At 36.5% G+C, this 21,918-nt stretch overlaps 1 protein-coding gene across 1 annotated transcript in view; it reads left to right on the forward strand.

Annotated features, from left to right (window-relative positions):
- Positions 1-21,918, forward strand: part of 5PtaseI (inositol polyphosphate-5-phosphatase A) — a 458,282-nt gene that overhangs the window by 262,057 nt on the left and 174,307 nt on the right. The window contains exon 11 of the mRNA XM_090393013.1: positions 3,228-3,305. Coding sequence (XP_090249139.1) covers positions 3,228-3,305 — 78 coding nt within the window. The remainder of the gene's footprint in view (positions 1-3,227; positions 3,306-21,918) is intronic.

The following is a 21,918-nucleotide window of genomic DNA, read 5'->3' on the forward strand; positions in this document are numbered from 1 at the left end:
TCGAGATGTAAGCAGACAATGTAATCATAAAATTATAGAGGAATGGAATTGACACTTAGGATAGAAAAAAATTATTTAACATTTGTAGAGTTTTTGTCTAGATTTCCTATCCATTGTCATTACAGTTTAAAAGAGATAAATATAATAAGAACAACACTTCAATTGCAAATGCATGACAATATATATGCTATAAACTGCAGAAGACTAACTCCATCCACAACTGTTAGAATTCAAGGAAATAAATCTAAATAATTACAATTTTGAGAAACACAGGAATGAGGAGTACAACAACAAGAATAACATGGTAACCACAGTAATGAATGCTAATGAATAGCACAGGCATTTTGTACTGAAAATAAGTATGTCATCAGTGTATAGTAACAACAAGCAATTCAAAGAAAAGGAAACTACATAGTAAATACAACAATCGGTTTATCAATTTAAAATGGTTGTTGCATGGTAGAAAAATACAGGTAACTCTTATTATACATGGAGAATGCACTCTCAAGAATCACCGCAGACATTGAAAATGCATGAAATGGGAGGCTTATAACATGAGATAATAGACTGTGTTCTCAAACAAGCAAGATTCCGATTCTTCAAGATTCATTTAAATGAAAATGCACCTATTTTTTGTACATATTAAGGCATAACAATAGTAAATCATATATTCAATATGTATAAACACGATTAACATGTCATAACCACAACTTAAACGCACCTTCTTTAGGTGGTATGCTCAAGTTGAAGACTCATAGGAGGTTGAAGGCTACTTTTTCAAGTATCTCTCATTGGAAACCTGACTTGCAGTTTCAACTTCTGATTGTAACACCTAAGTGTGTAACCTTCTCCTGTTTCTATCTTTGCTTTGAAAAGAAATTCATGAATTCTGTCACTGCAACCTTGCCAGTCATGTTGAGATTGTGGAATGCATAGCAACTCTTATACTGATCGAACCATCCACAACCTGCAGGTGTCAGTTACTTTTGTCATCTTTTGTCAGATCTTCATACAACTCATTCTCTTTTTCTTGTATGACAGCCCAGACAAAAGCCTGTTCTGTTGGTTATGATGCTTGATCCATATAGCCAACATCCTTTCCATTTTCTCAATTGTGCATCAGATTGAGATTTTTTTTACTCTGGTCACACTGTGATTTGCATACAGTTGAGCACTCTTGTGAACTGTATTAGCATTATCACTGTAGAATCATTTAGTCCTTTGGCCCTTTAAATGTCAGTGCTTCATTTTCCTCTATTAAGCTGATTCAGAATTTCAAAATTTACCTCTGAAGAATGGGATTTCCTAGGCCTTTTCTTCACTTGGTCTTTATTCACATTCTTCTTTTTACTCTCAGTTTCCTTTGTTTTTCTCTTGCCAGACATCTTGCTCGTAAGGCACAGAAATTATTTACAGATAAAGACAATACTGCATAGATCATTAAGGCAGTAAGGACACAAAATGAACACAGCCACTGAGCACAGTAGACCAGGGGGAAGGGGGAGGAAACAAGGTGCATGTACAGAAGCTTCCACCCTTGGATAGGAAACAGCTTAGTCCTTATGTATATAATAATGAAAAACGTGAATAACGAAATTGCATATAGCAAGAGTTACCTGTAATATTAAAAACAATAAAAATAATTAAAAACAATTTTTGAAATTTACATAAGATGGGAATCTCTCATACGTTTGGCAGGGAGAGAGAGAGAGAGAATCATTCTGATTCAGCTTAGGATAGTGTAAAATGGTTTCACAACTTTCTTTGAAAAGGCATTAATATTTAAAACTGCTTCTATGGAGAAGATGAACTTCATTCCACAGGATACTTTGTTTATTATCAATACCATGCTTGTGCCAGACCAGGCTCTTGAGATTTCATGTATTCAATGTAATATATTGACGTTCATTAATTCTATGCTTCCACAGAATGGTCTGTGTGCCCAAAGCATGTCAAATTATATTGACAAGGGATCTGATAAACACCAGATAAAGATAGAGGCAACAGTTTGTCTTTTGTAGATGGTAACAGATAAGAAATTTTGTTGATAAGAAAATATGTGGATTAAATTGATACCTCTTTAAAATTCTACCAATTGGTTCAGAGATACCAGAAATATAAAGGATCGGAACCTTGTGTCTGTCAAAGAATCTTTAATTGTTGGAAAGTAATAGTTATCTGTTGGATTTGATGAGGATTGTAACCATTTATTACTATTATTATTATTATTCATGACACCTCCAAGGAGTCTGAAGACTCATTGTGGGAGGACACCTATTGTACAACTCTCCATCTCCACCACTACACCGATCCTCTACTACCAATCATCTACATCAGCACCATCCACTGCCCACCACCACCACAGCTAGTATTTTTTTGTCTGTAAATTGCGTGTGTTCTGAAGGGCCAATTTGTCTGTATGCAGGATGAAAAACCCAAGTTTCCGGGAGAAAAAACCCTGCTACCTCCGTATGAGATCGGCTAACTCACCTTCGATTGAAAAAGTCCATATAAAGATTCCTCCTGTCATGACGAAAATAGAACTTAGGCCTTTCTCAATCGAATGGCACAACGTACCGTTGTTCTTCCAATTGCGCTATGGAGGCACATATTAATTCCATTAAAGTTTTAATAGTGAAAAGTTCTTGTTGCAAGCCTAAGGAAGAAGAGAAAACATTGTGCTCTCTATTAACTAATGACTTCACAACAGTGATTTTTTGGAAGGGTGTGATAAGCAAACTTTTGATAAATATATCTGGCAGTAAAGGTAGGTTTCCGATAAACACTGGTTGACCAAGGCTATGGAAGAAAGAAAGATGTCCAAGCAATACCAGCCTTTTCTTTCCACATAATTCATAATTTTCTCTATATAAATATTAATAGAAATTGTAGTATATAGACAAAGAAAAATATCTAGATTATTCATAATGTATAATTTCATTCACCATGGAAATAAATATTACTTCATGTATTAATTTTTTTTTTTATCTTGCATTATACTTGATCATTATGAAAATAAAATTATTTTATTATTTTTTATCAGTAGATATAGTGGTTTTCAATGTTTTAATACACTGAGAACATGGAAATGCCTAATAGCAAACATTTACAGACTTTTTTAAATTTTAATATCACTTTTCATCTCAGATTGTAAATTAATATTTCTTATTTTTAAAAAATAATTACGCTGAAAATGAATTCTGAAAGATACTTAACATTTTCTACAGGTTGTACTCACCCTGGAGAAAAAAGTATTTGATCTTGAAAACCATGAAGAGATAATTCTGAGGAATAAAGGAAAATGGGTAAGAGACTGGGTCTCATGATTGTATCAAAATCAAAGTATGATTTTAATTAGCAACAACAAACACATATTTCGCAGATTATGTTCATTCTCAGTCATGGAAAAAAGCTTTAGGATGAAATAAATAAGCACACTATATTTCATTTGAGATTTACCATTAAATAAATTGAATATATCCAGCCTTTAATTTACATTTGACTCTGATTACAGCATACTTATATGGACCACAGAAATAATTTCTTTAGATATAATACCATTAAAATCTCAGATTGTGTCCAACTATTGAAGGAAATCATTATGTTTGATGCTGTCTTGTGTTGAAGAAAAACAATCTGTGTGGGCTCTGCAGAGTTCTTTTAAATTGTTTAATTATTGAAGTGCATTTCAAGATCAAAAGGAACGACAAATCATTAGCGTGATTTGTGGTTCCTTTTCACAGCTTTTCAACCTTCCACATCCCACTGTAAATGCTCTTTACACTGAAGATGATGCTGCATGTTGGTTTGGGTGATGTAGGGTTTGCACATTGTGGAGACTGCTCCACAATATGCAAGAACTGAGACTCGCCCATGTTGCAGGCCTCAGTTCTGAATGTTTTTTGTGCAGATTTGTGTTTATGACCAGATCTCCGCATTCAGTGTGTTAGCCGACAAACAGCAGATTTTACATTTTATCCTCATAGCAGCCTATGATCACATTCGGTGAGTGTGGTGGATTGTCCACTGCAGGTAACACTTGCAGTTGACTCTCTGTGCTTCCATCTCAGTATGATATCAGTGATTGTGACCTGGAATGGCCCAATTTGGCAAAAAAAAAAAAAAAAAAAAGCCTGCAACATGGCATCCTCTAGCAATGCCTCTTTCAAATTCTGTCAGTTTTCCTCCCACAGCTATTTCACCTGGACACAGTTGCAATGACATGGGAGCATTATATTCCTCCAATTTATACCAGCTACAAACATGTGACTCGATACATGGCATAATGCATCTTGCCCATTGGGGTGTCCATTGAATTCTTTCCGAGAACACTCTCTCTCTCTGTGTGTGTGTGTGTGTGTGTGAGAGAGAGAGAGAGAGAAAATAGAATATATATATTCATAAACTGCAGGATCTCAAATAAAATGTAATAATAATAAAAAAAAATACTGAAATTATAAAGAATGGTGAAAAAAATGGGTTAAGACATTCATTCCCCATTCATATTTTTTTCCCCTTTATTCTTGGTTCTCCAAGAAGTGTGTCAAGGCTGTTGACAAAAAAGATTCAAGTATACTTTTCTTCTTTTAGTAATCTGGTTACCTTTTACAATAGAGTAACAAGAGTAAATACAATGTTATTTTTTAAATTTTTGCAAGGTAGGTTGCCACAGGACAAGTTCATTTTTAAGTTACGTTACATAGTTTGAATATCAGGTTAGTGGATTGGGTTGGTGATTAGTTCTCTTATAGATATCAGAGAGTTGTATATGGCGGAGCAGTAGGGATAGAAAGGTTACAGGTGGAGTTCCACAGGGTTCAGTCCTGGAACCATTACTGTTCAGTCCTTATGTCGATGATATTGGCACAGGAATACAGAGAGAGATGTTCAGTTGTTTGCAGATGATGTAAATTTGGTAGGATTATTAATAATAGTGCCGAGGATTTGAATAAGCTGGAAAGGTGGACAAATGGATGGGGATATCAGTTTAATGCAGCCAGTTATAAGGCTTTAAAATTTGGGATCTACAGATGAGATGCTTCATGCTCACTTGGTAGAGTTATACTGCAATAAGTGGAGGAAGCAAGGGATCTTGGGGTGATTGTGGATAGAGATTTGAAGTTCCAAGCACATACTGCAAAGGTTTTGATGACATATCAGAAAATTGCGGCAGTGTTGAAAAGAACATTGGCCATGAGAGATTAAAGTGTGTTGGTCCCATTGTATAAAGCTTTGATAAAACTACATCTGGATTTCTGTGCTCAGATCTGGTTACCGGAATTTGAAGGAGATGAAGTAACCTTGGAGCGTATGCAGAGATGAATAACCAAAAATTATATCAGGACTACAATACTGATTATGAAGACAGGCATCATGAAGAGTGCAGAGTTTGGTGGATAGAAGGCAAAGGGGGCAGGTGGTTGAGACATTTAAGCTGTTGAAGAGTTATTGTCATATTAATGCTGAGGAGATTTTTCATAATAGAATGAGGGAAAGAAGCAAGGACAAGTGGCCATTTCTGGAAGCTGCAGAAGGTGGTGAGTAAAAGGGTAAGAAGTAATTTTTTTTGCATGGAGAGAGAGTGATAGAAGCATGGTGAAATGCATTGCCTGAGAGGGTGGTGAATTTGCAAAACTGGATGAGTTTAAGGCATGGTATGATACACTTTGTGTTCACTAGTATTAACCCTCCACAATGAGTCTTATGACTCCATTGAGGTCAGAAAAATAATAATGATGTTCCATGGAGTACAAGAGCTTTAACTTAAATTTTTAACATGAGTCTTAGATTAGCCCAAGTTCAAAAGGAGTGGAAAGATGGAGAAATTGTTCTGCTTCATAAAGGGGGTGATAAGACTAAGGCTTCAAATTATAGGCCAATCTGCTTGTCTGGAGTTGTGATCAAGTTTTTCAAAGTTTTTTCCCATAGGTTATACTATAAATTAAAGATGCCAAGAAATTGTATTCTTGGTTTCATCCTTTATCCAAGTGGAAACAAAGTTTGCACCTGAAGTGACTTCACGACTTGGCTACTTGTATATAGAGGCTAAATGAAAGGCCACTACCCAGACTGGTTTCAACATTATTCCCACTTTACATTATGGGAATAATGTATAAATGCTAATCTGTAAGGGTATGTACATTGCATTATGGGATACTAAGGCAATTGTGTGAAGTCATTAGTCTCTATATACAAGTAGCCCAATCGTGATGTCCCTTCACGTGCAAACTTTGTTTGCTTACTCTTGGATAAAGGATGAAACCAAGAATATAATTTCTTGGCATCTTTAATTTATTATATTTATTATTATATAAAGATATTACGGGGTACGGGAAAACTGTCTCAATCCCCCCCCCCCAAAAAAAAAAGAAAGAATATGAACAACTAGGTTGCAACTCAACTTATGATAATGTAGTTCTTGAATGATGAAGTGAAAGCCAAAGACAAGTTTAAACTCCTTGTCTTTTTTTTTGGCTAAAACAAACAGGTACTCGTGTTTTTATGCCAAAAAAAAAAAAAAGACTGGAAGTTGAACATTAATGCATCTGATGGGAGTTTGATTGATCCACATAATTTATCATGTCCTTTCTACATTGGGCAGATACATTTTTATCATTTTAAAAAATATAATTACTTTCTGTATTTCTATATTATGTCTGCGGTTAGCTTAGTGGCTGTGCACTTCACAACCATATGCCTGAGGAAGGAGTGTCCTAGGTTCGATTCCTGTCAGTGATGTGAGGAGCTGAAGTATCTCCCTCAGCCATAGACAAGTTAGCCAGTCTTGGGCATGGACAGCAGGGTTTTTTCCCCAGTTTATCCTGGGGTTTTTCATCCTGCAAAGCAGGCAAACCGGCCTTGAGAACTCAACCCTGCAGGACATAAGATACACCAGGGAGTAGGGCTGACCACCTTATTCTGTGAATGGTTTAAGGTCTGATGATTAACAAACCCTCGACACCGCAAGGTAAAAGAGGGTAAAAGGAAGATTAGATGAGAAGAGATTTCTGTATTATTTCTTTAATTATGTTTTATTATCTTTTTTCATATTTTTATTCAATTTAAATTGAAATTAAAGTTTGAAAATATGAAAATATAGTTTGGTATCAGGAGTCTTGAGAAACTTGTAACTTGTAAAATTTAACACGTTGTCAGGGCAACTAAATTATAAAGGGAGGCATGGTGAGAATATTAGTGTAATAGCGAAGCATTATGTAACTGTGTTAATGATGAGAATGGGCAGTGTCATGGAAATGATTACGAGGAGATAATGTTTGTCCGGTTCGTTTGGGTTCATCCGGTTTGCATCCATCAAATGTGTGCAAAGATGTATACATGTATAAGACACTAGAGAGGAATAGAGATCTGCAAGTTGTCCTACTGTGTCATGCAAACAAAAGTATACAAAAGGACATGCAGGTTGATTATTTTGTCTATACATGAATGCTAGGGGTATCAGAAACAAAGGCGGAGAGTTTGTTGTCCTGGACAATATGTTGAGACATTGTATTGTAGGCATTAATTAGACGTGGCTGTCAGAATCAGATATATATACTAACTAGTATCGAGTGTAAAGGGTGCAGTATTTTTAGGAAGGGTAGACAAGATGGAGAGGAGGGTTAGGCTACTAATGATATCAGATGACTTGAATCCAGTTAGTATTGAGATCTACGATGGTAATACTAGTAACAGTTTTTCATGTGGTAGTGGAGTGTTCTCTGCATTCCTGAAAAGCGATGTGGAGGTCTCCTCTAAGTTATTTGGCTTTGACCCTTAAACAAAACTGTTTGGAATCAGAAGTCTTGGAAAACTAATAACTGGTATGAGATGCAACACAGAGTGAAGGAAACTAAATTATAATGGAAGGAATGGTGAGAATGTGTGTGTGTGTGTGTGTGTGTGTGTGTGTGTGTGTGTGTGTGTGTGTGTGTGTGTGTGTGTGTGTGTGTGTGTGTTAGTGAGTGAGAGAGAGAGAGAGAGACAATGTTATGTGGAATGGGTAATATCATGGAAATGAGTATGAGGTGAGAACAATTTCGCCTTTGTGTTTGTCTGGTTCAGACACATCAAACGTGTGCAAAGAAGTCTGCACATATAAGAGAGTGAGACACATACGTCTGCATATATCTTCTCATGCAAGTTGTCCAAATGTGTCATGCAGACTACAGACAGTATACAAAAGAATATTCAGGTAGCTTATCGTGTCTGTACACAAATGCTAGGAGTATCAGAAAACAAAGGAGTAGAGTTTGTTGCCTTGGTCAATATATTGGGACCTAAGATTTTAGGCATCATTGAAACCTAACTCTTAGAATCAGATATACTAACTGGTATCGAGTGTAAAGGGTACAGTATTTTTAGCAAGAACAGACAAGATAGGAAAGGAGGGTATGCTGCTAATGATATCAGACGACTTGAATCCAGTTAGTGTTGAGTCTATGATAGTAATACTAGTAACAGTTTTTCATGTGGCAGTGAGGTGAAATCTAACAAGATAAAATACACAATGGGGTATTGTTTGCCGCATTCCTGAAAGGTGATGAGGTCTCCTCCCAGTTATTTGGCATTGACCATTAGGTGATCCCGTTTGGAATCAGGATTCTTGAAAAACTAATAACTGGTATGAGACCCAGCACAGCATCAGGGAAACTAAATTATAATAGGAAGAAATTACACACCTGGTGGATTGGTTTCTAGTGATGAAGAAATGCATCACCAAATAAAGACGATGGGCATGAAAAGAGTAATCATAATAGGGAACTTTAATTATCCAAACATTGATTCGGTAGCAGTAAAATCTCATCACAACTTCCTCAGGCAGCATGTGACCAAACGAACTTGAGTTCAAAGAGTGTTACATTTGATTATAGCTTCAGAGGGTGTTTGAATTAAAGATTTAACTATTCTGCCTACGATCGCTGATAGTAATCATGCAGTACTGACTTGCAAAGTGGCTAAGTTTATGCATGTTCTATTCAGCAAAGATTATTGTATGCTGAACTACAAAGCAGGAAATTATGACCAACTGAGGAGTATACTGAGTTCAGCACAACGGTATCGGTTACTGGATGAAAAGAATATTGACAGTGCATGGGAGGCATTTAAAAAATACTTAAATGATGCAATATACAAATGTGTCCCAAGAGTTCAAAGTATAAATAGGGTAGGAGTCAAATGGATGTGTAATCTTATTAAGCAAGAGATTCGTAAGAAAAGGTTGGTGTGGAAGGAATACCGTGTGCATAAGGATGATGTCTGTTATGAAAATTATAAGCAGTAGGCCAGAAGATTCAAAACTGTAGTACAGAAAGCTAACTAAGCCTGAGTGAAAAGCAACTGGCAATGCAAGCTAAAGACAACCCCCAAGAATTCTATTGTTATGCTGCAAGTAAAAAAAAAAAATGAATGAATTTGAAAGAATAACTACTGAATGCAGATAGTATGATGGTGACAGATGCATTAGAGATTGTTCAACTAATGAGTACCCATTTTGCTAAAAGCTATCAACCTGGTGTATGGAACATTGAGTTCACTGCTACCTCTTCACTGGATGAAGAAACTCAAGTGTATGACGAGCAGGTATTAGAACTGTTGCGCAAACTAAATAAGAATTCAGCAATAGGGGCTATTGGAATATCAGCATGGGTACTAAAAGGGTGTTCAGCTGAACTGGCTATTCCTTTCACCAAGCAGTGTAATTTGAGTCTGAACATGGAAGATTCCACAGGAATGGAAAGAATGTATGGGAATTCTATTACAGAAGGTGTATCCAGCTATCGCCCAATCAGCATCTCAGGAGTGGTGGTAAAGATTTTGAAAAGATTAATCAGGACTCGCATAGCATTCAGAAATGGTTTGAGAATGAATCTTTGCTTTGCAATGAACTGCATGGGTTTACTAAGGGAAACAACTTGTTCATTGGCCATGCAGCGAAGATTGCAAATACTACTCAAAAGATAATTGCAATGCTGAAACGAACTTTCACTTATAAAGATAAGATGTCATTTTGACTCTTTACAAGGCCTTGATAAGACCTCATTTCGACTATTTGGCACAGGTCTGGTCTCCTGGTTTCCATTGTGATTCTGATATAGTGTTGAGAGTGCAAAGGTGAGTACTAAAAAATGATATCAGGATTGTGAAATACTGATTATGAAGACAGGTTGAGAATTTGTAGACTGCAGACACTAGCAAACAGGAGAAAGAGGGGTGATATGATTGAGACTTACAGACTTCTGAAAGAGTCATATAGGATTTCTGTTGATGGAATTTTTCAATTTATGGAGGGTGGGGAAAAGACAAGAGGGCATCCTTGGAAGCTCAGAATGAATGCAGCTAAGAAGTGGGTGAAGGCTAGAGTTTTTCTCTCATAGAGTGATGCATGATTGAAATGTGTGCAAGTAGTGTAAATGATTTCAAGAACAAATATGATAGCTGGTGTGTGTGTCGGGGGGCCCTCCCTTGATGAGTCCTCTCCCTGGAGGTCTCTCTTAATAATAATAATATTTTATTGATTATTCTGTTTTTTTTTTTTAAATGTTAATTTTTTTTTTCCTTGGATACTACTTGCTCTGATGACAGGATATTAATTTTTTACAGCCACTGAGACCACCAAATTTAAGAAAGAAAGAAAATATATATATATATATATATATATATATGTATGTATTTTTTTTTTTTTAACTGAACTAATTCAAAAGATCAGGTGCTTTCAATTATAGGATACCCATGTATTTTGGAACGGACTTCACTTTTCCTGCATAATAAAGAGATTAGGATGACTAAATTTGTTTTACAGGGCCAGTTTAAGACTTGTATATGATACAAGTTGTTGTATCATATACAAGTTATTATATTAAAGGAAATGATGTTCAAATTGCATAAATCCGTTCACTATCTGCTTAAGGCAAAATTCCTTCGAAAATTTCTAAGGTAAAATTTCTTTGAAATGAAGAAATTTTAAAATTGATATTTGGTAATATTTGTCTTATTGATTAAAAAGACAAAAATTAAATTCGTAGCTATTTAATTCTCTTGTGAGCAGTTCAAAAATAAACTGTAATTTAAAATATCTGTAGTTGATCTGGTTGGCTGAATGGTTAACATACTCACTTTCCAACCACACAGTTAATTAATTAGTTTGTGAGAATTAATTATGTATTTCTCTTTGGAAGCATGCACATATACTTTAATTGAGAAGACAATTATTTAAAATATCAATTTTAAAATTTCTTTGTGTCATATAATACTAGTATTATATGACAATAGGGAAATGAGGTGATGATGACTAGTATTTCAACAGCAGACTTTTAGCATCATTTTCTTTAATATAATTACTCAGAGGTGCACATATAAATCTTAAACTAGCCCTGTAAAATAATAATAGTCTTTATAATTTGTTTACTACACATGAAAAGTGGAGTCAGTTACAAAATACATCGGTATCTTATAATTGAAAGCACCCCATCTTCTGAATTAGTTCAGTAAAATCAGATTTGGATTCTTGTGTGCTGAAAAATAGTGAAAAGTTACAGAAGTAAATAAACATTCTTAAATTTGATGCCCTTATTCACTAATCACTTTAATGAAGTTCGTAAAAAAATTATTATCCCATCTACAGAACCTGAAGTATCTAAAAGGGAAAAAATAAAAAGATTAACATCTTGAGAAATGAATAGAAATTAGGGCACTCATCAATCAGTAAAATACAAAATATTAATTTTACTTTATATAGAATAAAAATATTATAAAAAAAAGCTAAATAAAATATAATTAAATAAATAATACAGAAAGAAACTATATTTTCTTAAATATTTCTTATTTTCCCTTTGCTTTTCATTTATATGTGTATCATTACATTATTATTTCAATTTTCTATTGAAGAATTTTCCCATAATGAACTGTGTGAAGAATTGTGTGGACATGCCAGTTCTAATTTATTTATTTTTTTGATAAAATTTTTGTGTAATAATATTTATGAATAGGGTTGTTTTCATGTTATAGAAAATATCTCAACAGTATTTTTTCATAGTTTATATATGAGGGATTTTCAAAAAGTAAGGTAACACTTTTTTTTTTTTTTTCTTGAGGATGTTTTATATTAGGAAGTTAAAATTATACACCAAGAAATAAGAAAGCAGTGAACATGCACTGCTTCTCCACAAAGTCTCTAAATTTATTGATGCACTTGGTTCAATGATGGATCAGTTTATCAATACCAGTAGTGAAGAAGTCCATGCCCACCCAGTAATCAACATTGCACTTCCTGATGAACTTCCTCATCTGTAGTGAAAGGTGTTTCTTGAAGGGACTGATCAAATGGAAGTCTGAAGTAGCTAAGTCTTGGCTGTCGGAGGGGGGGGGGGTGTTGGCAGAGTTTCCCCCAACAATTACAGTTCTACCACTCATAAGTAGTGTGCACAGTGTGTGTAAAGTAGCTTATCATGCACCAAAATCATGCCACTTATCAGGAGTCCTGGTCATTGTGTCGAATATTGGCTTTACGTTTGTTCACCGTTGCACAGTAAATCTCTGGATTGATTGTTCCTCCCTTTTGTAAGAAGTTCACCAACACAATGTGAGCCCAGAACACTGCGGCCATGCTTTTCAGACAGTGGGAACTTCTGAGATGTCCAAGAGAATGTACCAAAGTTCAAGATTGAGGATTGCTGAGAGCTCAGATTGTACTTGGACATCTCAGAAGCATCTGCACATAAAGAATTCCTAAAAATAAAAATAAAGAAGCTCATCAACACGCTTCATAGAGTAGAATCTATCTTTGAAGAGTCTCAACAAAGGTGCCATCAGCGCCCTAAGCCTGAGCCACAATTTTGCCATTGCACCAAAAGAAGTGCTGTTGCTGGAACTAATGTACAGCATAGAACGTAGAATCTTTTACTTAGCTCCCAAAATGTCCAACAACATCAGACTTGATGTTGCCAATATTCTCTCCCACTCATTGCTGCCAAAAAGTAATCTTATCTTCTGGTCAACTCGCTGCTCTCAGAAAGTTATGGAAGGATAAAAGTATTGTCATCACCAGAGCATATAAGGATAATGCCATGGAATTTAATAGAAAAATGGATATTATACTCCAAGACATCTCTACCTACATCCCACTAGATCACTCCTACAAAAACACAAGTTAAAATAATTTTAAAAACTCACTTAAAAAAGTATCTTCCTTGTCACCTGACATTACGAAAAAAACTATAACCCTTTGGTTCTTCCCTCTCCCCAACCCAAATATGTGATTTTGGGCAGAAGGAATGAGAAAACTACCCCCCCCCCCCTCTCAAGACCTATAGTAGATGCCACTGATTCTCCATGCCACAAATTGTCAAAACAGCTGGCAAATTCTCTTACCTTTCCCTCACTGGACTTACCACATCCTATATCAAAAATCTCTACCCATTTAAAACCTTAATTGAGAATCTAGCTTTAAACAATACAGATATATTGGTAAGCTTTGACATCACCTTGCTGTTTACCAGTATTTCCTTAATACCATCATTTCTGGTTATCTTTCTTGGCAGAACAAAATTTACAAACAGATGGAGGAAATTGCTATGGTCCCCCCCCCCTCCCCCCAACCACCACCAATTTTTACATGGAAAATTTTAAAAAACGAGCCATAGACTTAGCCCCTCTCAGATCTTTTATCTGACTAAGATACGTAGATGATGCATTCTCAATTTGGCCTCATGGTCCAGACAAATTAGACTCCTTCGTCAGTCACCTCAATAGTCTACAACAAATAGACTTAGCCCCTCTCAGATCTTCTATCTGACTAAGATATGTAGATGATGCATTCTTGATTTGGCCTCATGGTTTAGACAAATTAGACTCCTTCGTCAGTCACCTCAATAGTCTACATGTGAGAATCCAATTTACGATGGAACAGGAAAATGACAATAGTTTACCCTTCCTCGACACCTTAGTAACACGGCTTCCAAACGGTAACTTTTCTGTCACTGTATATAGAAAATCCACTCACTCAGGTAGATATATCCACAAACTTTAGTACCACCATCCCTCTCAACAAAATGACATCATTAAAACCCTAACTAATACGGACTATAATCTTTTTTCCCAGTGGAACCTCTCCTTCAACTGAACTCAACCGTATACACAACACCTTCCTATTGTTAGATCTTGAATGAGGACCTTTTCATCAAAAGAGTCATTCATTCAAGATTTAACAAGAATACTTGTACTATTATGAAGAAAACAAATTGTAAAAAGAGAACATATTTGATTTTACCTTAAAGGAAGTAATAAGGAGAAGAAATTTGTCTGTCTAAATAGAAATTTTGTTGTTTAAAAGCATTAGTGATTAAAATATACTCTATGCAAAATGTATGTCAAAATGCTAACAAAGGTCCAAAGGTTACGTGCAAGTTACCTACAATAGCGTACCACCCAAGGCAAAAGCATTCGTGGAAAGCGAATCGAACTCGCGTTCTACGAAAAGAGCGCTCTTCAAAGAGAAGAATTGTGACGTGAGGGTGAATAGGAAGGCGGCATCAGAAATTTCTGTAACCAAAAGAGGGTGCGACAAAGGAGAATAAATGCAGGTTCGCATGGGTTTCAGCCCCCATTTTTTCTGTTCCTGCTCTTGTTCAGAGCTGATGATACTGACCAGTGGAAGGAAGCTCTGTGATGACCGATGGCAAGCCTTTCCCTGTTGCTGACTAACTAGTATCAGACGAGCTGTACGCAAGACCAATTCGAGCCATTTGTAAAGGTTTTTTACTGGGATGAGACAGTGGAGGTTTCCCTCTGGAAGGAGATCAGGCTAACGATAGTGACCAGCGAGACAAGCATTTGCCAAGCAGAGTGCAAAAAAATGGCTATGTGTGATGAGCAACGTGACCTCCATGTGGACGCAACCCACTGAAGCAGAAAGGTATCTAAGGAAAAAGGACCGATGAAAGGGAAACAGCAACCTCAAATGGTGGTGGTAATGTACAGAAATTTCTTATTCAATTAACAATTAGCTTTAGAGGAAAAGAGTGAATGAGAAGTTAGTTGGAAAGGAAGATGGACAATTATTTAGAGAACTTTTGAGTGATTAATGCACTTAGTGATTTGTTAGTTCCATTGGACTGGTAGTCTGAAGATTTAAGATTTTGTGCGAGACCTAATTAATGTGGAGGGGCCTATGGTGGTGATTGAAGTTAGAAATTATGAACATGTATTTTATACTAAGTGTGTCTTTATTTATTTAACCTAAGGATATGAGTTGTATGTTTATTAATTAGAGTGTTCTTTCATTGTTTGTCAATTGATTTAGTAATGATAATGTGATATGCTTTTGATATGTTTAAACCTATTTGTGAACTCATTAAATTCTTAATAAACATGTGATGCTATGTAAGCCTGAGCATGAGACTAATTTTACCACTCATAAAAGTTTGAACCTATGCATAAGGGGAAGATAAGGGAATTTTAGAGTAATAACAAGGAGGAAGGACATAACCAATTTGAAGGATTGTTACGAAGCAGTGAAGGAAAGAGAACAGCTGCTTAGGGATCTTTGTCCCGCAGCCATGGTTGGATCAGTTAATGTAATCAAGGAAGGTAAAGACACTGCTAGGGATTCCAATCCTGTAAAGGAGGGCTTGGAAGGGAAAGAGAAACAGAAGGTGCAGAGAAGGATTAAGGGGAAAAAGACCGAATGAATATGTAGTGTTGCTGTTGGTGCCTGTGATTTTAGCATGGTTCACTCCTTAGTTAGGCAAGAGGTGGAGAAGTTGCAACAGCCTGTCATGGAACGTCTTGACACAGTTCTCAGTCAATTGACGTCAGGCTCTCCAAAGGATCAGGAGAATTTTTCCCTTCAAGAAGATAGGATAACAAATCTCATTCATAGAGAGGTTGAAAAGTTACAACAACCAATGTTAGAAAAGATGGACTCGTAATGCAGAAGCTGACAAAACTGTCTGCCAAGTGCAACACGAACCTCCTTTGTCCTCGGGCAGAGAAGTTAAGAGGAGTTATCGTCGAGAAATTCCTAGGTGCTACAGTTGCAACAAATGGGGGCATTTTGCCTGAGACTGTTTTGTCACACCAGGAAACTCGAGAGGAAGATATCAATTAGAAACAAGGTCACATATTTGCACTAGGCAATCTGACGAAAGGGAGCAACAGGGTCAGGGACAATTCCCTAGAATGACAGTGAATGGAAGAATTTGTGGGAGGAGTTTCAGGGCATTCATTGACACTGGTTTCCAAGCCTCCATTATCTTGGAGAAATATCTCAAGGAACTGGAGCCCTACGTAAAGAGAAGAATCAAACGTCTTAGAAGAACTACCAGACTTTTAGGGGTATCCCCTTCTACTATTCATGTATATCTCATGTATATTCATGTAGACTGAGAGTGGGACTGCCCGATTTTGGCTTGCATGTGTGGCATAACTTCATGGACCTACCCAGAAACTCTCTCTCATCTGAGGTTGATTCTAGGGGAGGACTTTTTAAGAAAGTATGGTTTCTCTTGCAACTATTCGAGAGAGGAGGTTTGTTTCCTTGGAAGAAAGAAATTTACTGTGACAGATCAAAAATCTCAAGCTCAGAGTAAGGGAGGCATACCTCTGAATAACAAGTCTCAGTGCATGAAAAGTGGATCTGACTAAGGAAAGGGAGAGTCATGTGGCATGCACTCAATCAGGATCAGATGAAACTTCCTTATCAAAGGGGGAAGAAAATCCTGATGCTGGCAACACGGAGGAAGTTAAGATACCAGAGGGTAGCGAAATCAAACGAGAAGCAGAATACCACCTACAAGGGGACAATAGAAATTAACCACATCAGCATGGGTAATATGACTAAGAGATCTTACAGCAGGATAGCTAGTGACAAGTGTATGTCTAGTGGAAAGCAATGTATTCTGGCCCAAGCGTGAGTTTGAATTAAGATCAAAGTGGAAGAGTCATCTCCAGAGAAGTGAGGAAAAACTTAGAAAAAAATTTTAGGAAATTTTTTTTTTAGTACAGGGGGGGGGGGGGGGGGGGGGCTTTTTTAGATCTTGAATGAGGATCTTTTCATCAAAAGGGTCATTCACTCAAGATTTAACAAAAATACAATACTGACCAAGAAATACTTGTATTATTATGAAGAAAACAAATTGTAAAAAGAGAACATATTTGATTTTACCTTAAAGGAAGTAATAAGGAGAAGAAATTTGTCTGTCTAAATAGAAATTTTGTTGTTTAAAAGCATTAGTGATTAAAATATACTCTATGCAAAATGTATGTCAAAATGCTAACAAAGGTCCAAAGTACGTGTGAGTTACCTACGATAGCGTACCGCCCGAGGCAAAAGCATTCGTGGAAAGCGAATTGAACTCGCATTCTACGAAAAGAGCGCTCTTCAAGGAGAAGAATTGTGACGTGAGGGCGAATAGGAAGGCGGCATCAGAAATTTCTGTAACCAAAAGAGGGCGGGACGAAGGAGAATAAATGCGGGTTTCACCCCCCCCCCCCCCCGTTTTTTCTGTTTCCGCTCTCGTTTGAAGCTACAATGCTGACCAGTGGAAGGAAGCTCTGTGATGACCGACAGCAAGCCTTTCCTCATTGCTGACTAACTAGTATCAGACGAGCTGTACACGAGATGGTGGCATCCACCAATTCGGGCCATTGGTAAAGGTTTTTACTGGGATGAGACAGTGGAGGTTTCCCTCTGGAAGGAGATCAGGCTAACGATAGTGACCAGCGAGACAAGCATTTGCCAAGCAGAGTGCAGAAAAATGGCTATGTGTGATGAGCAACGTGACCTCCATGTGGACGCAACCCACTGAAGCAGAAAGGTATCTAAGGAAAAAGGACCGATGAAAGGGAAACAGCAACCTCAAATGGTGGTGGTAATGTACAGAAATTTCTTATTCAATTAACAATTAGCTTTAGAGGAAAAGAGTGAATGAGAATTTAGTTGGAAAGGAAGATGGACAATTATTTAGAGAACTTTTGAGTGATTAATGTGCTTAGCAATTTGTTAGTTCCATTGGACTGGTAGTCTGAAGATTTAAGATTTTGTGCGAGACCTAATTAATGTGGAGGGGTCTATGTTGGCAATTGAAGTTAGGAATTATGAATACATGTATTTTATGCTAAGTGTGTATTTATTTATTTAACCTAAGGATATGAGTTGTATGTTTATTAATTAGATGTTCCTTCATTGTTTGTCAATTGATTTAGTAATGATAATGTGATATGCTTTTGATATGTTTAAACCTATTTGTAAACTCATTAGATTCTTAATAAACATGTTTTGCTATGTAAGCCAAGCATGAAACTAATTTTACCACTCATAAAAGTTTGAACCTATGCATAAGGAGAAGATAAGGGTATTTTAGAGTAACAAGGCCATGACTGCAGGCTAAGATTTCTACAGACACGTTAAACTTTTAACAAGATTAAGTAGCTCTAGAACTCTGGGAGGTTTCTCTGAGGCAAGAATTCTTCTGTCCTAGAACTCTGACTGGCGCAACTTAAACAAACAAATTTGTCAGTGTTCGAAAAGTAAACGATCTCAGAGAGATAGATTAGAGATCTCATTCTTAGTTGGCATGAATGCAAATAATAGAATAAAGTTATAAGAAAAATCAACAACGTAACACTATCCAATGGCTGCAGTGATTACAGAATTAAAAAAATAAACAGTTCCTCCCCCATTCCTCGGCCATCTGTTCATATGGATTTCAGAAATGCCATCATCATCTATGTCTGTGGCACATCAGAAAAAATAGCCAGGTTGTTAGAAAAAACCTTTACACAGCTTTTGAGCACCACAGGAAACTTGCTATCCTTATACTTTCTACCAAAAATCAGCCCCCTCCTCTCTCAGTACCTGGAGTTTATAAAGTATCCTGTTCCTGCAAGTTGGTTTATTTTGAACAGACAGATCAGCCACTGTCTGTTTATATGAACACACAAATCTTACATCTGCAATCACGACTATGGTCAATCTTGCCTTGCAGATCATGTATTGAACACAACTCACTGGATCTTCTGAAAGAAACCGCCATGCTACAACACAGTCAATTTAAGAAAGAAAGACTGCTTTTGGAATCTGCAACAGCACTCAGAAATCAACCTAATCTAATCAAATATAGATGCATAAAACTTCCCAAAACTTGGGAAACGATAATCGTAAGATGTCTCAGCTTACATCCTAGGCTGCCTACAAACATCCATAGAGGGTGCATCACCTAAATAGGACTTTAGAGTCACCCACATGTTTCATTTAGTATTGTGTTACAAGTGTTATTTGTACTCACTGAAGATATCTCAGTGACTGAGACAAAATATTGGAAGCATTAAAATTAGTTTTTAATCTTTTCTTAGTGCTGTCATTGCTCCATTAAACCTCTAACATGGAGTATTGTTTGCTTTCCTGGCTAAAGAAACAAACCCACGTTTCGCCTCCTGTGGCTAGGCAAGTGAGAAAAGTCTTGCCTTGGTTGCTGTATCGCAACAGATTCTCCAGACACATTCCCATGTGTGTTGCCTTGCACTCCTCTAACAATTGTCAGAGCACATCTTTCAAAAGCCAAGGACATTGTGAACTATTTTCGGAATCAGTGAATTTACTCACGTTCACCACTTGTGCAATTTTATGTAGCTTCACTTACCAGTCTTCAAGAATGATGCCCTCAATGCATGAAATGTTGTCTTCTGCCCGTCTCGATGAAGGCCTGCTCACCCGCCCAATGTTGATTCTTCAATATCACCACAGCTTGCTTTAAATTCATTCCACCAAAAATACAGCTGCTTCTTTGACATCACCTATCCGCCATACGCAGCAACCATTCACAGTGAATGTCACTCAGTGAAGCGACTTTTGCTTCCAAAAAATGACTACTTCATGGACATCTGTTTTGGACCACACTCACACAGTAGCTGCCATCTTGCAACTGGAATTAGCTGTGAGGTGATACCAGTGCCACACTGCAGTAGCAGTCAGTTTGAACGTTATTAATGGGCCTGTCTGTCCACTTTGCTTTATCTTATTCCCTTTCACCTGAAAAGAAAAAAAAAGTTACCTTACTTATCGGAAACCCCTCGTATTTAACACGTGCTTTTAAAATATCATGTGTACCTTAAATGGGTTCATTTCTTCAACAAGAGTATATAAATGTCTATTGCTCATCATCAAATTCCTGACATGTACCCTCAAAAGACGTACAGGATATTATGCTAGTACTACATGAAAAACATCATTACTAACTTCTTATCAACATCCTCCAAATCAATCGGTTATCTGTCAAGACTCCAACATTATCATATCTCTGTCTTCTAAGGTGCTTTTTACTGTATCAATCCACCTATATCTTGATCTTCCTCTGGTCTTTTTCCTGCCAACCTCGTGGAGAACACTTGTTTTGCTAATCTTTCCTTTCTCATTCTGTTTAAGTGACCATTACCACCTAAGATTAGTGGTACTAATATATTGCTTGATACTAACAACGTCAAGTTCTTCCTAATTTCCTCGTTTTTAATATTATATTGCCATTTGTGCCATCTATTCATGCCCCTAATCATTCTCAGGACTTTCATATTTGTGGTTTTTAGTCTTTGGTCAAGTGTTTTATTTCTAATCCAGCTCTCAGATCCATAAGTTAAAATTGGTTTGAACACTGTCTTGTATACAACTAATTTAAATGTTTTGCCTAATTTCTCTCTTATTCCATATAAATTTATTCAGTTGACTTCCTACCATACCAGCTTTGTTGATTCGGTTGTCTATTTCCATATTTAATTTACTGTCTTCACTAAAAATTGTGCCAAAGTAGCTAAAATGTTTTACTTGTTCTATAGGTTCTCCATTCACAATGCAGTTGATGTTTTCAGTGTGTCTGCCAATTTTCATTGTCTTGTTATTGATGATTTTTACACCAAATTTATTACAACAGTTATTCATTTAGTCAGGGAATCTTGCAGACTTGTACTGGATTTATTTAAAAGTGTAACTCATCTGCATTAAGCAAAGTGCTGAGATTAATATCTCCAATTTTGATATCAGGTTTAATACTGCTTTCCTTCATAATGTGATCCATATAGATAATGAATCACAGACGGAATGATATACATTTTTGGAAGTTTTTTCACTTGATTATACTATCAATTAAAGATGCCAAGAAATTATATTCTTGGTTTAATCCTTTATTCAAGTGTAAGCAAACAAAGTTTGCACCTGAAACAATTTCAGGACTGAGCAGCTCATATATAGAAGCTAATGACTTCACATCACTTGCTTTAGTATCCCATAATGCAATCTTGGTATCACCTCTGGAGCCAGATGAGGTCTCATCTGGCTCCAGAGATGAGACCTCAATAAAGGCCGAAACTGGTTTAGGTAGTGGTCCATAATGCATAGCATTACAAATGTCCGTAAGGATATATGCTTTGTATTATGGGATACTAAGCCAAGTGATGTGAAGTCGTTAGCTTCTATATACGAGTTTTCCAGTCCTGAAATTACTTGTGTAAATTTACTTTGCTTACACTTGGATAAAGGATTAAACAAAGAATATAATTTCTCGGCATCTCTAATTTAATGTACATCCTTGTCTAACACCAGATTTAACATCAAACCATCTTCCTGTACTTCAATTCTAACTGCTGACTTACAACTCAAATAAAGACTAAGTATTGCTTGATATAATGTCTCATTGATACCATATAACTGTGGCGTTTTGAATAGCTTTTCTCTTGGCACTTCGTCTTATATCTTATACCTTTTGTATGTCTACAAAACTTAAATACAGATCTTTGTTATATTCTCATGATTTCTCAACTGAATGTTGTAATGTGAAAATCTGATCCTGACAGCCTCTATTTGGCCTAAATCTAGCTTGTTCTTCACCATGCTTCCCTTCCAAAATTGTAGTCAACTGTTTCTCAAGTATACTTGCA

Source organism: Typopeltis vanoorti, chromosome 5 (assembly GCF_054136105.1).
Source record: "Typopeltis vanoorti isolate ZY-2024b chromosome 5, IOZ_Tvanoo_1.0, whole genome shotgun sequence".
In the NCBI taxonomy this organism is placed as follows: Eukaryota; Metazoa; Arthropoda; class Arachnida; order Uropygi; family Thelyphonidae; genus Typopeltis; species Typopeltis vanoorti.